The sequence below is a fragment of the Volvox carteri genome (assembly GCF_000143455.1).
Source record: "Volvox carteri f. nagariensis unplaced genomic scaffold VOLCAscaffold_72, whole genome shotgun sequence".
In the NCBI taxonomy this organism is placed as follows: Eukaryota; Viridiplantae; Chlorophyta; class Chlorophyceae; order Chlamydomonadales; family Volvocaceae; genus Volvox; species Volvox carteri.
Window position 1 is genome coordinate 546,141 of NW_003307615.1, and position 14,048 is coordinate 560,188.

Here is a 14,048-nt window from a genome sequence, read left to right on the forward strand (position 1 = left end):
ACCAAGTTCCAACCCAGCTGCTGCACCCGGCACTGTAATCAATCCCAAAACAATCCATTTAAAACACGGGGGACTCTAAAACGCTATTGAGCAACTGCTGAAACACCTCCATGACGACTACGACGACTATGACGTGTGCCTCCAGATGGGATTGTGGTGCCGTCGGCGCCGCCGCTTCCGTCGCGTCCCTCTTGCCTCCGGAGCCCCTCTCCCGCCGTCGGCGATCTCGCGATGTGCCGCGGCCGGCGGCGGCGGCGGCGGCAGCGGCGGCGACCAAGCCATCTGCGGCCGGCGAGGGTGCCGCGGCCGGCGCCGGCGGCGGAGCCGGAACCGCTGTCGGGGGCGGCCGTGGTACCGGCCGTACTGCCGACGCGGCCGGCAGCGCACCTGAGGACGACATTCCGATCGTGACGGCGCCGCGCCGCCGCGGCGACATGCGTGCGCGAGGTAGCAGCAGTCGTGCTCCCTCCAAGCACGTGGATGACTACCAGCGAATGGCGGGGGTCGCGACGGCGCCGCAACCCCCTGCTGGGCCCGCCGGCGGAGGTGGAGGTGGCGGCCCTAACGCAATGGATAGCCGAGCGTCGCCCCCGGCTCCACGGGCGCCAATGGGGCCGCCGCCGCCGCGCCCACCGCCGGGTGCTCCGCCGCCGCCGGGGCCGCCGCCAGGGCAGCCGCCGCCCCCGGGACCCGGCGGTGCACTGATGTCGGGGCCGTCAAATATGGGCTTGGGGGTGGGGATGGGGATGGGGATGGGAATGGGTGGCTTCAGGCCGCCATCGCTACAGCCGCTGCCGAGCGCTGACGCCGACTCCCTGTACGACGATCTGTTCGCTCCGACACCGGGGTCAGCCGGCGGCGGCGGTGGGGCCGGGGGACCGTTGGGTCGGGTGCCGTCCGGGGGTGGCGGTGCGATGCCCGGGCGGTTCAGCAGCGGCTCAGGCCCGTTAGGAAGTGCAGGCAGCTTGGGTGGCGGGGGTGGGTTGCCGCCGCCGCCTCCCTTGACCCACCAACAGCAGCAGCAGCAACAGCAGCGGCGTGTACAGCCGCAGCCGCAGCCGCAGCAGCCGCAGCTACACCAGCAGCAAAGACAACAACCACAGCAGCAGCAGCAGCGGGGGGGAGATCTTGGCGACGCCTTATACGCCGGGCTGCAATCCCCCGTGCAGTCAGCAAGGCAGCCGCCGCCGCCGCCGATGCAGCAGCAGCAGCAGCAGCAGCAGCAACAGCAGCAACAACAATTCCAGCAGCAGCAGCAGCAGCAGCAGCCACCGCAGCAGCAGGGACCTGGACCCGCAGCCGCCGGAGGTGGTGTCGCGGGCATGGCGGCTGGTATGACCTCACAGCAGCTTGCGGTAAGGGACTGTGAGAGGGTTTGGTGGCCCTTGGCTTGCTGGGCCTCCCAACCTGTCAGCGGCATGTGCGCACACCCGACCTCCCTCTCACTATCCGGGAGGGGGGAAGGGGGGAAGGGGGAGGGGGGAGGGGGGAGGGGGAGGACCTCCTCCCGGTGAACGGACCTGTAGTGGCCGTGTGCGTGACAGGTCGTATTGCGCTATGTGCGGTCTAACCTCTCTGAAGTCCGGTTGCCGCTCCCGAGTCGCCCTTGACACATCGCCGTGTTTACCATCACCACCACCACCAACAACAACACCAACCCCTCCACCAACACCGCCACCACCTACACCTCAACTTGAACCGACCAAACCAAACCGATTCAAACCGAAAAACCGAAGCAAACCAAACCAACCTGGTCCGCGATCCTCAACCCCGTTCCTCCCACCCTAACCGCAGGCACTGCTCCGCGACCCTGACAAGCTGCGCACGCTGCTGGCTACCAACCCCGCTCTGGCCGCCATCATCGCCCAGAGCGCCTCCTCTATGGGCCTCCACCTACCCGCGATGCAGCGCTGAGACCTGAGATGAGCTGACGACAGCGGCTGCGCAAGGAAGTAGTAGTACATGCTGCGGAGCATGGGGGACCCATGCGGCTTTTGAAGGAGGCACTGCGCGCCAACTGTTGCACCAGTCGAATCGACCTATCGCATGGTTTCCAAAAGGGGGGAGAAGCCGGGGGGCACACAAGTATGCGCAAGGTTCGAATTGGTGAGGAAGGGCAGGGTGGGATGTGTTTGTGGAGTTGTTCGGCTGGGTTACTTCTTTTCGTGTGTTCGGCTGGGGCCGCGGTACCGTGGCAATGGCAATGTCCTCGGTAAACTGGCTTGCTCGCCAGACCGCGGCGGAGTACTCAACCCTAGCACATCTAAAAGTACATGGCATGTACGGGCCTGGGATGTGAGCTGGGAGCCGCATACACGTCATCGTCGTATCATCTTTACCAGCTGCCGCAGCCGCAGCTGGGGGGAGGCAACGGGCACCCGCGTGTGCAGTGGGCCTCTGGGCCTCTCAGCCCCTCAGCGCGGTGGGGTGCGCTGCCGCTGCATGGACTGTCCGAAGCTGCGAGGACGTGTGCCCTCCACACCGCCGTTGCCGTTGCTGCGTTGCTACCCAGGGGAGGCGAAGACGTGAGGGGCCCTAGCGACCGGACCGGGTCGGACCCGGCGAGGTCGTTGGAAGCCACATACACACACACACACTCACACACACTCACACACACAAGCGGCTGTGAATGTTGGAAGTCATTAGCCGGCTAGTGGCGGTTTCGGACGTTGTGTGGATCGATATATGGGCGCGGCACTGTTTGTGAAAAGCGTGTGGCGGTGTTGGAGATGGCTTCAAGATGACATGCGTTCTCCGACGACGATGATGATGATGACGATGATGATGGTAATGATGATGGCGCGTTTTGTTACTCTTGCTAGGGCTACCTGGCCCTGGTGCACTTCGCAAGGTTGCCGCAACCTTCTCTCGAGGTTGTTTGGCGGCGTGTAATGCGCCGCTCCAGGGGTTGGACGGTTGTTTACATGGATGGATAGATGGATGGTTATTTCGTTGGGAGTGGACACCGGTGGGGCGGGAGGGAGGGCAGTCTCTGCTTGTGCTTGAGCACGTGCTTGGAGGTTCTTAACGTTTTGATGGTTTTGGTGAGCTAAGCTTATTGGGGATGTCGATAAGCATACGTTGGGTAAGCATAAATGTGCGGACTGTGTCGTGTTTTTGCTGCGGGCCAGCGAGAGCAAGGGAGCGCGCGGAGGGGGGAAGGGCTGACTATCAGCTAAGGAGGGACGGGGGGAGGGCGGGGTTTGTAGGAGAAGGTGTTTTGAAGGGGTCCCCGGCCGACCTGGCGCTATGGGCGCCGTGTGAGTATCTTGCAAGGCAGGTGGCTTGATAACTCCACACACACGACGATGCGTGTTGTTTGTAGCGGGAATTCGAAAACTGATTCGATTAGCAGCTCGTGGGCCGGGGTGCTTCTTTTTTGCTGCTCCACCTCCAGCGAAAAGACAAGGGCGCATGGGGCGATGACTTTTGGACACAACCACGTGCCCCTCAAGGAGGCGCGGAATGGGTGATCCATGTGGATGATTCGGATTCGTTCGGCCCTAGTTGGGTTCAGCGAATGACAAGGGCATAACCTAGGCAGTTGTGCTTGCGGTTTGTGATTTTGGAAGGTAGCTGCCCAGCTTTCTACACTCCACTGGGAGACCGAAAAGAGCCTGTTCACCGAAACGGAGATATGCCCCAACAGCATTCGCTCAAAATTAAATGACAAGGGAAGTTTAGGGCTCGTCTTGCCATCTGCTCGGCTCTTTATAAGAAGTCTTTCTGGTATCAGACGGCAGATACCGATGCGTCTCAAATGCAGGTTCCGGTGGGGCGAAGCTGGGAACCTGCACTGGACTGCACCGTTTGATGATGGCTGCATCCGAGTGTAGAGCATCTTTCAGAGCGCCATAAACCGAGAGTCCAACAAAGATGTTAAATAGCCAAAAGGCCAGATGGGCGTCTTGAACTTGCAGACGAATGCTTCTGGGAGAGCAGCAGACGAATCGGGCGGTACCAGTTTTCTGACTTCTTTGTCGTACTGCAGCATATTGACGTGTCGTGGAAAGCAAGACGATAATTACTTGCCATCCTTCATTTCGACATTGGCGATAAAGCTGTGGTTAATGTGAGTGCGAATTAGCGAAGGTTCTAGAAGGTCTGCGAGATTTCGCCTATTGAGGAGGGTCACAGTGGTAGGCTGTGGCGTATTGGAGAATGCGGCACGACGCGCGTACGATGGCGAGCGGGTCCCCCTGTGTACGCATTGCGGCTCTTTGCGTTCCCTACAGACAGACGAGGCGCCACCTTTGTTTGCCCTGCATTCAACCCCGAAATAAGGCTGCCGCTAACTGGCGCCGGTTTGCAAGGGAAGCGGCTGCCAAAGTCATCTAGTATTAGTCGTGCGATCTGGCCCTGTACGGTCAGCAAAAGCAGCAAGTGATTGACTGGTTTCCTGCTGGGATTATTACAAAGCTGCTTCGCTGTGATTTTTTCACTACCTTAAAAAAGGCCAAAAGACTGTTCAAGGAAACATGCTGCCGTTGCTGTGGTGGGCGCTGTTACTATACATGCACATGCGGGTAAGACAATACCTGTAATCATCAGGATCAGTTTGAGGTGCAGTTGGCAAGTTGGAAATGCAGCTTGAGTACAGCAAAAGGTGCGAAATTACATGTTTTCAGTCTTCGACCTGTTTGCATCCATAGCCATCCACATACGGGATCAACACGCACCACATGCGCAGTGCACTCGATCATCCATCTAGGATCTCATTACCAAGGCGGAAGATACTTTAGAGGATGCAGAATATTATTGTAAGTACATCCGTATGGCAGATTACGCGCGAGCGCGGGTGCGAAGCAAGCACAGTTTTGCAACCAAGGTAAATGCGACCCGCCCGCCTGCTTGTTGCTTGTCACCTGAAACTACGAAAACGTACTTGATACTAATTATAAATATTTATAATATGGATGAAAGAAAAGGATTATTTATTGCCTTAGTGGAGGCAATGAAAGAAACACAAATGCAGGGTCGTTCTTCAAACTGAACTTTCTCGGCCCTCGATGGGGTACGAACCTGAGCTCGAAGTGGAAGCCGTATAAGAAAATCTCTGAGCGCTTTTGACATTTAACGAGTTGAAGCTTTCAGGTTATATTAGGTTTTGCTGCGATGTTTAAATAACGACCCGCGATAACAATAAGACTTTCTGTTTCCCTAGGCGCTCAGTTAGCCCAGTACGACATAAGCGCTGCCAATCGGTGTTCGCGATTGGTACAAAATTTCAATAGAGCATTTCTCAGTACCTGCTGGTATGTGGCGCTGGGGCCTGCTGCTTTAAAGCATGAGCATTTGGCATCCTCATTGGAAAAAATGGTTTGCTTCGAGACCTCTCATGCATTACAAGAATAATAAGAGCCAGTAATATCTGCCAGTAATAGTTTCCTGGATGAAGCTGCTGTGCCTTACCTGGCTGGAAACTTGGACCAGCCCACATGCTGAATGCCCACATCAGGATTGCTAAGCGTTTCCGGACGCTCCAACAAACACAGAATGAGCAGGCGCTGATAGTCAGAGGTGCGCTGCGAATACGGTTTCCAGCTTGGCTTGTGCGCTTTTTTCGTCATCAGTTGCCGCGAGGACACCAAACCTATGAAGTAGAAGCAGCGATAGTAGGTATTACAGTAATCGTAGTGGTCAGGAGCATTCGGGCCCTGATCCCGGCCTGATTCAGTTCGTCTTCTTGTGGAGGGAATGGATGCATGAACCGCGTGAACCATACATGATACCTTCAAAAAATTTCCACAAAGCATGGATGGCAGCGGTCGGGACGCCGTCTGCGGCCCACATCCACATGCTTTGACCGCTATGACGCACTGTCACCCCCTTCAGCATATGCCACAATCTTTCGCCTTGCAAATACATCCATTCACTCTGCTATCATCAATAGCTCCTGAAAGGATTATGAGCCAACAGATGCTAACCGTCTGTTTGCATTTGGCTTGATTGACAGATTTAGGGAATACAGTCGCCTTGCTTTCCAACAGCTGTTATCTTTCCATAACTCACAAAACTAATCTTAATTGTTAATGATGTCGGTTGCCGGCGCCGTGCCGGCATGTACCCGGACATGTACCCGGCCATGTACCCGGCTTCATGTTCCCTCAGAGCTGTTGAGATCTTGCCAAGTTTCAAACTAACAAACGTTTCGGCAGTTTCCTCGCCGGCTGAAGCCGACGCGGGTGTGTTGGATGCTTATGCATGGCTTTTGTGTGATCCAAGTCTTGCGGAAACGCTTCCCCCTCGAGCAGCCGCGCTCACGGTTAACATCAACCGCGCACGGCAGGCTGCTGCGGCGACGTGACATGCCTCCGCGTCACCAGCCAGCCAGGCGCCCGAAGATCACCGGTCCTTTCCCTCGCCGTCCTCACGGCAGATGCACCCGCCGTATCCTGTTGATTGTCATTAAGAGTTAATGACCTTATCCAAGACTTTGTTGAAATGTGACCGACACTCATCATATACCAGAGAATGGTAGCAGCAGTAATAGGACCCGGGGAGAGCTTTGCTGTGTTTAACAGTCCGCTAACAAAGGTAAACAGCCGTGTCACAGTGTTTAACAGTCCAGTAACAGAGGTAAACAGCCATGTAAACAGCTGTTTTTTACAACAGCGACTTTTTAACCTTACAGCAAGACCGAACTTACCTTCTTGTTTCCCGTCCTGGCCGTCTTACCTGCGCCGCTCGAACGGTGAGCTCTTTCCCTGGTTCGCCGCGGTCGCTTGCTTTGAAAGTACTTATTATTGAATGCCGTGAAGTGATTCGATATCAACATTACTCGTAACGAAACGAGTTCCTCGTATGACTTTTTCGATGCGCACAACAAGTTCGGTCTTAATGAAGCAAGTCTCCGCAATTTGCAAGTTGCCTAAATCACTTCTGCGGCACGGAAACATTCGGAAGGCCGCAGCGCAGATACGTGCTTGGTGAGTTACTGCACCTACAGAGGAGCTCCTAAGCCACCTAAGCAACGAGCTCCTGTACTTGTGTACGTATCATCGCAGTAATGCCGGACAGAGCATACGCCTCCAAAGCATACGCCTCCAAAGCATACGCCTCCAAAGCATACGCTGCCGGGCTTGTTGCATCCTTGAAAGGCGGCAACGAAACTTATTTAACTAATAATGACTAAGTGACGACGAACCGGAACGACGCTGGCAGAAGCGCGTTGCCTAGATAAGCAAGGGCAAACGAACTCAACCAGCAGGCTTAATGTTTTTTGTCGTACCTTTGTCGTACCTCTGCCCCAACCGTTTCTGGATCTCAACGCACTACTCGTAACGCCTGGGGTTCCTCGGGTGGTTGGGCTTGGCCTTGGTCTGCAACCTTTTCCGGACTTTAAATGGTTAGGATGAGGCCGAAGTGAGGAACGAAAATGAGTGTGCGTTAAGATGACAAATACTAGATTCCTGATTGATATTGTGTATTACCCCCATCATAAGGGCAGCGGAATGCAAGCTGTACATGTACCTCAGAAGTCCGACGTTACCGTTATCTGGAACCGACATGAACATGATGGGAAGAAGGCTGGGGCGCTTCCCAATTGCGTACGGCAGCGGCACAATGGAGACCTACCCGTGCCTTGACCGCCGCCTGCGTCCCACCTGTTGGGGAGCCGTACGCAAGCCGTACAAGTGCCGTACGAAATTCCGCGGACGGTCATAGCGTTATATGCTTGCCCTTATCCTAGTCAGCTCCTGATTGCTCAACGCATCCCCAACCGTGTAACACGCACGTATGTATTATGTAATATGTAATATGTAATATGTAATATGGATTATGGATTATGGATTATGGATTATGGATTATGTAATTTTTATGTATTATGGATTATGGATTATGTAAGTTCATGCTGTTGTTCAGCCTGACGCCGTACGTCTGTACACCATACCCAAAAAGCTTCATGAGTGCAGGGTTGACCTAGATTGGCACTATCCATTATATGCCCGCCGTACCAACCGGCCACTTTCCGTACGGTGGGTCTGTCCAGGAAGGGGGGTTATGTGGCCGCAAGCGATATGGATGGACCTGAGCTATATGTGTAATACTGTCTAACCTGGCAGGTGTGAAGCCGTTTCGGAGCTTGGCAGCTATGTTGCGGCTTTTTGGTGGGCTGCCGAAGAGCATGCGATTGCTTCCCGGCGGCGCTGGCGTCCCAGTGGCAGCACGGCACACGCGTCAATCGCTTCATTTCGTACTCCGTGCGGGATGGTCGGCGCTCGGTGTCTAGTGTAACTTTGGCTTGTGAGAACTTGTAACTGCTTATCGAGGTTAGTGAGGATGCCACATCTCCGTGCATCCCATGCGCCAATGCTGGGCCCGCGGGTCCAGGCGTTTAAGGCATAATTATAGAATGCAAAGTCTGATTAATTAAAGTAGCACCAAGTAAATCTTTGTTTTTTAATTTACTCAAGGCCTGAAGCGATAGCCCCTTTTGCAATACGTGGTTAGGGTTCAGTCTTTTCTTACCAGGACATCTAAATTATGCTCAAGTAACGGATTGGGCTTGCATTGGTTAGTGGAACTTCTAGCCACCAGACTGCTCCTACTAGAAGTCCTTCGTTGCGCATGAGGCTTGTGGAATAGTCAGTCGACTGAGACCGGAACTTCCAACGTTCTAAAATCCCAGCGTTCTACAAAAATAGAAATGTCGTTTGCTGATGGCGACGTTAACGGCCGTGCTGGGGAAGAAGGCAATCTCCTGTCGCAGCTGCCAGCTTCGTTACTTGTGAAGCATGTAAGGAACGCCAGTTGCATATCTGTTTTAGAGCGTATTGGCTTCCATGGAAGCTCTGTATATCTTACACCTATGCTACACTTGAAAGAAAAGAATGGGTTCCGGGATGCACGCGTACTCTTACCTCCCAACCCAACACGCCGCAAGGCCACCCACCCCTCCCTCCCTTCCCACTCATAGGTTAGCCCCCACTCGTTAGCAGGCAATACCTCTTCGCCTATTTCTTGCCCCTTCAACCCTTTGTGGAAGCAAATTTAGCAATCTTAAATCCCAAGCCTCAACTCCAAACCCTAGACCCACCCCCGCACACACACCGAACAAGCAGTTCCTACCTTTCCTGGAGTCATCGGACTTGGTGCGACTGGGTGCCTGCTGTCGCTACCTGCGTGACACCGCCTTCATCGATGACGTGTGGCGGCCCCGCTGTGAGGCGCTGGGCTGGAGCGGCTTCCCACGGGGCACCTCTTGGCAGGTGACGCGGATGTCGTACAAATCTAAAACCCTCCCCTCCCTCCCCAACGCCCTCCCCACGCTATCCGCTTGCAACAGTGTCTGTGCCCCAATACCTTGGGTGCCTACCCGAACGATCCCGTATCAGGCCGGGGCCCCCAACCCCACCCCTATCCAACCCCCCTAGTCCATCGGAGGGCCCCACCTTCTCACCCGCTTTATCCCCCTCACCCTCTTAACCGCCCTCACCCCCTTCCAACCAGGCGGGGTTCAGCCTCCGCAGGCGGTCTCTGTGTGTGGAGTGCGGCCACCCCAGCCGCTACGTGTTCGCCTTGCTGGGCTGCAGGCTGTGTGAGCGCTGCGAGCACCGAGTGGGTCGCGGGGCGGCGGGTGGGGTGGCGGGTGGGGGGGGCCGGGGCCGCCGAGTAGCTGGTGACCGCAAAAGGGGTCGTCAATGGAGCTGGGTGGGCGGATGGGCAATGGCGGGGGGAGGGGGGTCATCTCCCCCCTTCCTCGCCACCACTAACGGCTGTCCGACGGCTTGACCACTACTACCACTACTACCACTACTACCACTACTACCACTACTACGAGAGAGGCCTTGGAAGCGCTTTTAGCAGTTTGTGCAGTTCCGAGTAGTCTGAGTCCCGAGCTGACCTCGCCCGCCTCGTGCGAACTGCACCGCCTCGCACCGCCTCGCCGTACGTGCGGCGCACCATGTAATGCCGTACGTACTGCCCAACTGTGTGTACTGCCTGTAAACTGCACACTGAAGAGCCCCAAGTACGGCTTGGTGACGGCACTCGAGGCGGTGGAACGGTACGGTGTGTCATACGCGGCTCTCACCACGCTGCCGTACCATGAGGCCTGCCGTACTCGCTTCTACCTCCGGAGTGCTGTGGAGGCCTTGTCCCGCAGCACCCCGCGGAGGAGCTGCACCGCCGCCGCCGCCGCCGCCGCCGCCGCCGCCGCCGCCGCCGCCGCCGCCGCCGGCGGCGGCAGTCAGGCGGTGTTCGATGGTGATGATGACGACATCGGCGGCGGTGTTGGAGATGGAGATGGAGATGGTGCGGAGGTGGAGCCCGTTGGTGGGGAAGGTGGGGAAGTGCAGGCAGCGGTGGAGTACCGCGTATTGCGGTACGGCTGCTGGCGACGCAGATGTCATTAGCGGGCCGCAGCGCGAAGGTGTTGAAGGCGTGTTGTTGTTGGTATTCTTGGTGTGTGTGTGAGGTGGGTGGGTGGGGACACGTCCTCCTCACACCCGGCACAGCGGTGTGTCGAATGCGGGATGCGGGGCTGTGAGGTGTGCCTTGGTGGCCTTGGTGGCCTGTGATGGAGGCGGCGGAGGAGGGGGGAGGTGAAGGAGGAGGGGGAGGAAGTGAAGGCGGCGGTGGCGGCCGCGGCGGAGGGGGTGACCGGTGAACTCCCCAGCAGGTGACCGCACACGGCCCCCCTGACACTCCCAGATGGGAAGTGCGGGTCTTCACGGGAAATTGTAAGGAGGAGGAGGCAGTACGACACATCCGAGTCCCCGCCAATGGCCCCCTTGCCCCCCTCGCCGGCAACCCCCTCCCCCTCCTCCTCCTCCTCCTCCTACTACTACTACTACTACTGCTACTACTACTACTACTACTTAGTTGTCTCGACTGCCCGGCCGTCCGTCTTGCGCTGTCTTCCTAACCTTCACCACCGCCCGCAGAAAGCGACTACGAAAGCGACGACGGTGTATACGATGGTGGTGGTGGTGGTCAGGGCGGCAGTGGCAGTGGCTCCAACGAGACAGATGGTGGTCAGAGCAATCAGGTCGCCGGTGGAGAGCGGCGCGCCGAGGAGAAGGCGGCGCGCAAGGCAGCAAAGAAGGCGGTAAGCAACGGCCGCAACTGCCCAACCAACCAACCAACCAACTAGTACTTTCAAACCGTCAACGAGCAAATTCTATTATCAGAGGCCTCCTCTCGGGCCCTGCTGCCGGTGTGTTGGTTTAAGGCTGGTCGGGATGCATATGAGAATGTGGCCCTGCACTGACCCGTGGGTCGGTTGGTTTGAGCTGAGCTCTCTCGTGACTGCTCTGTTCTCTGCGGTGGAGGACCTCCCCCCAACATGCTAAAACCTTCATGTGCCCGCCCGTCCGCCTGCACATACATACATACAGGCTAAGGAGGCCCAGAGGCTCAAGAGGCAGCTGCGGAACACGTCAGCGAGGGGAGGGGCGGGCGGTGGCCGGCGGTCGCCGGGCAGTGCCGTACAGAGCCCCTTCCCGCCCTGTGGAAAGACTGGTACGAATGGATCCATCCATAGGAACGGAAGCTATTGTTGGAGTAATGTTTGCGGTTTATTTCGGCATTGGGCGGTTGTTGTTGGTGGTGTGATGTGGGTGGGGATGCTCAGCTGGATTTGGCAGTCTGGTGGGCCGGTGGTGGCGGTGGTGGCGGCGGTGACGAGCGAATGTCCTCCGGGTTCACGGGGTTTGGGTGGGAGGGGAGCCAGCTCTGGTTCTGGTTCTGGTTCTTCTTATGGGTTATTGTCATCTATCTGATGAATATGATACGTCGGTGTGAGCGGAGATACGTTGGGTTATCATTATTGGCCTCTGTGCAGTACGACCGTGTTTCTATATCCCAACAATATTCAATTTCATGCAATTTGCCGTGCAGTACACCGTTCCTTTTCTGCGGGATCGCCACCAAACCAACCAACGTGTCTGGCCGGCGCACAGGGCCCTCAGGGGGGAGGGGGACGATGCGGCAGCGCGTTTGAGCCGCAGTAGCGATGACAGTTAATGAGCTTGCAGCGGCCATAGCAGGAGCTGTAGTGCTCTTTGGCTCCTATCGTTGCAGATTGCGGTCCGGGTAAAACCACGCGTGCTAGCTGGTAGGGCTGCAGGGCTGTAGGTAGCTCGGCTGCTAGTCCTCCTTTTCACCTTCTCCGTACTGCAACCGCCTGGCCATTTGCAGGTGCGGGCGCCCCGGTGGTGGTGGGGTCCGCTCTAGGGCGCTCCGGGGCCGGTGGCCAGCAGCCGCCGGAGCGGCCGCCGCCTCAGCTCCCGCAGCGTCATCAGCAACAGCAACAGCAACAGCAGCGGCCTACGGGTCTTGTGGGGGGAAAGGGGAAGGGGGAGGGGGAGGGGGCCGTCGGACAACCAGCTCGAGGTCGCCGAAGAGGCGAGGTGCGTACTTGTACGGCCCTGTGTACGGCCCTGTGTACAGCCCTGTGTGACTCTGACTCAATGGCTGTAGTTGCTGATATGTCCACAGAGTTTGACAGTAGGTAGGCGTTCTTCCCGTCTGATCTTGTTGCGATCCCGTCTGGTGGAAGTGCTGTTCGCGAATGACGTGATAACAACCCGGATTCGGCCACGTAATCCGTACTTGCTAAAGCCGCCCAGTACGATCAATTACGAATTTGTTACCTGGACCCCGACACAGTCCCGGGTGATCCTGCCTACCGGGTTGGGGTGGGGGTCGTTGTGGAGGTCGTTATCAGACAGATTGGGATCGATATCGGGATCATCGCTATCGGGAGCCCTAGGGGGGGCCCACGGGTGCGACCTTCATGTGCCGGCGTGGGGCCAGCCCGTTGCTGCCGTACGCCAGTAGTAGCTGCGGGCTACACAGCTCCCCTCCCGCCCGCCACCCTGGAGTGGCCGCGACAAGGCGCTGAACAGTTCCCCAAGGTCGTGTGTGTATGCATGTGTGTGTATGTGTATGTATGTGTATGTATGTATGTGTGTGTGTCTCCGCCACCAGTATGCCGGGCCCCCGGGCTCAACAGTCACCGGGGGCCGCCGTCCCCCTCCACAACCCCCAACCTCTCTGCGACTTGACCGCTTTCTCTAAAAATGGGACTCCGGACCGCCGTACACACAACGTGTGCATGCGCGCAGGCAGCGGCTGCTCAGGCAAAAGGTTGTTCGCCGACTTCGACTTGTCGTACTGCGAGACCGCTGCTGGTCGTACAGGTACGGCAGGGGTGATTTTGCCGTAGCCACGGCCTGTGTGCGTGTGTGTAGGGGGGCCTTTAGGAGGGCTCTGTAAGAGGTAGCGCAGGTTGCGGGCGCGAGTGCAAGTACGGGGGGAGCAGGAGAAATGCCTCCTACTCCCCCTCACTCCCATCCCCTACTAACCCAGCATGTTTGCCTTACAACGCTCCGTAACCCTTCGTAACCGCGCTGTACGGCAAACGTTTGAAATCGGGTTAAACACATACACATCCTCGCGTGCAGGACGATGGTGACGGCGAGGGGTCGGGGCTGCCGCTGGAGGGTCAGGCGGTGGCGCTGCCGCGGAGCAGCGGGGGGCGGGGGGGGGCCCGCGGCGGCGGCGGCGGCGGCGGCGGCGGTACTAGCCACGCCGGCGGCGGTGGCGGCCACACCAGCAGCCGAGTGACAAAGCTGAAGAGCGGCTGGGCGGCGGAACGTGAGGCGCTGATGGCGGCGTGGGGCCAGTACGGCATCAGTGGGCTCGTACTGGCCAGCTGACCCGCGAATAGCTCTGCCATAGCTACGCGGCGGCTTGACGGTGGCGGTGGTGGCTGTGGTGGTGGTGGCTATGGCTGATGTGCAAAGGTAAAAGGTAAAAGTGCGCTGGTATGGTGCGGTACACAGTGGTGGGTTGTGAGGGGTCCGGGGGGTGGGGGGACCCCCGAGAGCTGTCCGGGGGGGAGGGGGAGGGGACCAATACCCGCCTGGAGTGCGCATATCCGTGATGCTGGTGGGGTATAGGGTGACGTGGGGGGCGGATGAGAGGAGAACTTCCGAAAGTGGTTCATGTCGGTTTGGTTGGTTAGGTGTCATGACGTCATCATCTAACTACAGAGGGCCGTGCAGATGGTGCCGACATGGGTGCGGCGGCCTGAGAGG

The 14,048-nt window shown here is 57.6% G+C and overlaps 3 protein-coding genes across 3 annotated transcripts in view; 2 read left to right on the forward strand and 1 right to left on the reverse strand.

Moving 5' to 3' along the window:
- VOLCADRAFT_98466 (uncharacterized protein) overlaps positions 1-1,914 on the forward strand; it is a gene marked incomplete at both ends in the record, with an annotated part of 17,551 nt that extends 15,637 nt beyond the window's left edge. Inside the window, 3 exons of the mRNA XM_002957302.1 lie at positions 204-978; positions 1,017-1,168; positions 1,795-1,914. Coding sequence (XP_002957348.1) covers positions 204-978; positions 1,017-1,168; positions 1,795-1,914 — 1,047 coding nt within the window. The remainder of the gene's footprint in view (positions 1-203; positions 979-1,016; positions 1,169-1,794) is intronic.
- Positions 1,915-4,468: 2,554 nt separating this feature from the next.
- Positions 4,469-6,310, reverse strand: VOLCADRAFT_98467 (uncharacterized protein; the record flags this gene model as incomplete). Its single annotated transcript, XM_002957345.1, has 4 exons — positions 4,469-4,538; positions 5,413-5,780; positions 6,013-6,170; positions 6,265-6,310. 4 exons carry the CDS (start codon positions 6,308-6,310, stop codon positions 4,469-4,471), a joined length of 642 nt encoding a protein of 213 aa, XP_002957391.1.
- A 1,084-nt stretch (positions 6,311-7,394) lies between these two features.
- VOLCADRAFT_98468 (uncharacterized protein) lies at positions 7,395-13,667 on the forward strand (the record flags this gene model as incomplete). The annotated part of the gene is made up of 11 exons (XM_002957303.1): positions 7,395-7,550; positions 9,066-9,212; positions 9,454-9,580; positions 10,193-10,287; positions 10,349-10,420; positions 10,657-10,685; positions 10,894-11,053; positions 11,343-11,466; positions 12,145-12,356; positions 13,074-13,148; positions 13,413-13,667. The coding sequence occupies 11 exons, from the start codon at positions 7,395-7,397 to the stop codon at positions 13,665-13,667; spliced, it is 1,452 nt and encodes a 483-aa protein (XP_002957349.1).
- Between the last annotated feature and the right edge of the window lie 381 nt (positions 13,668-14,048).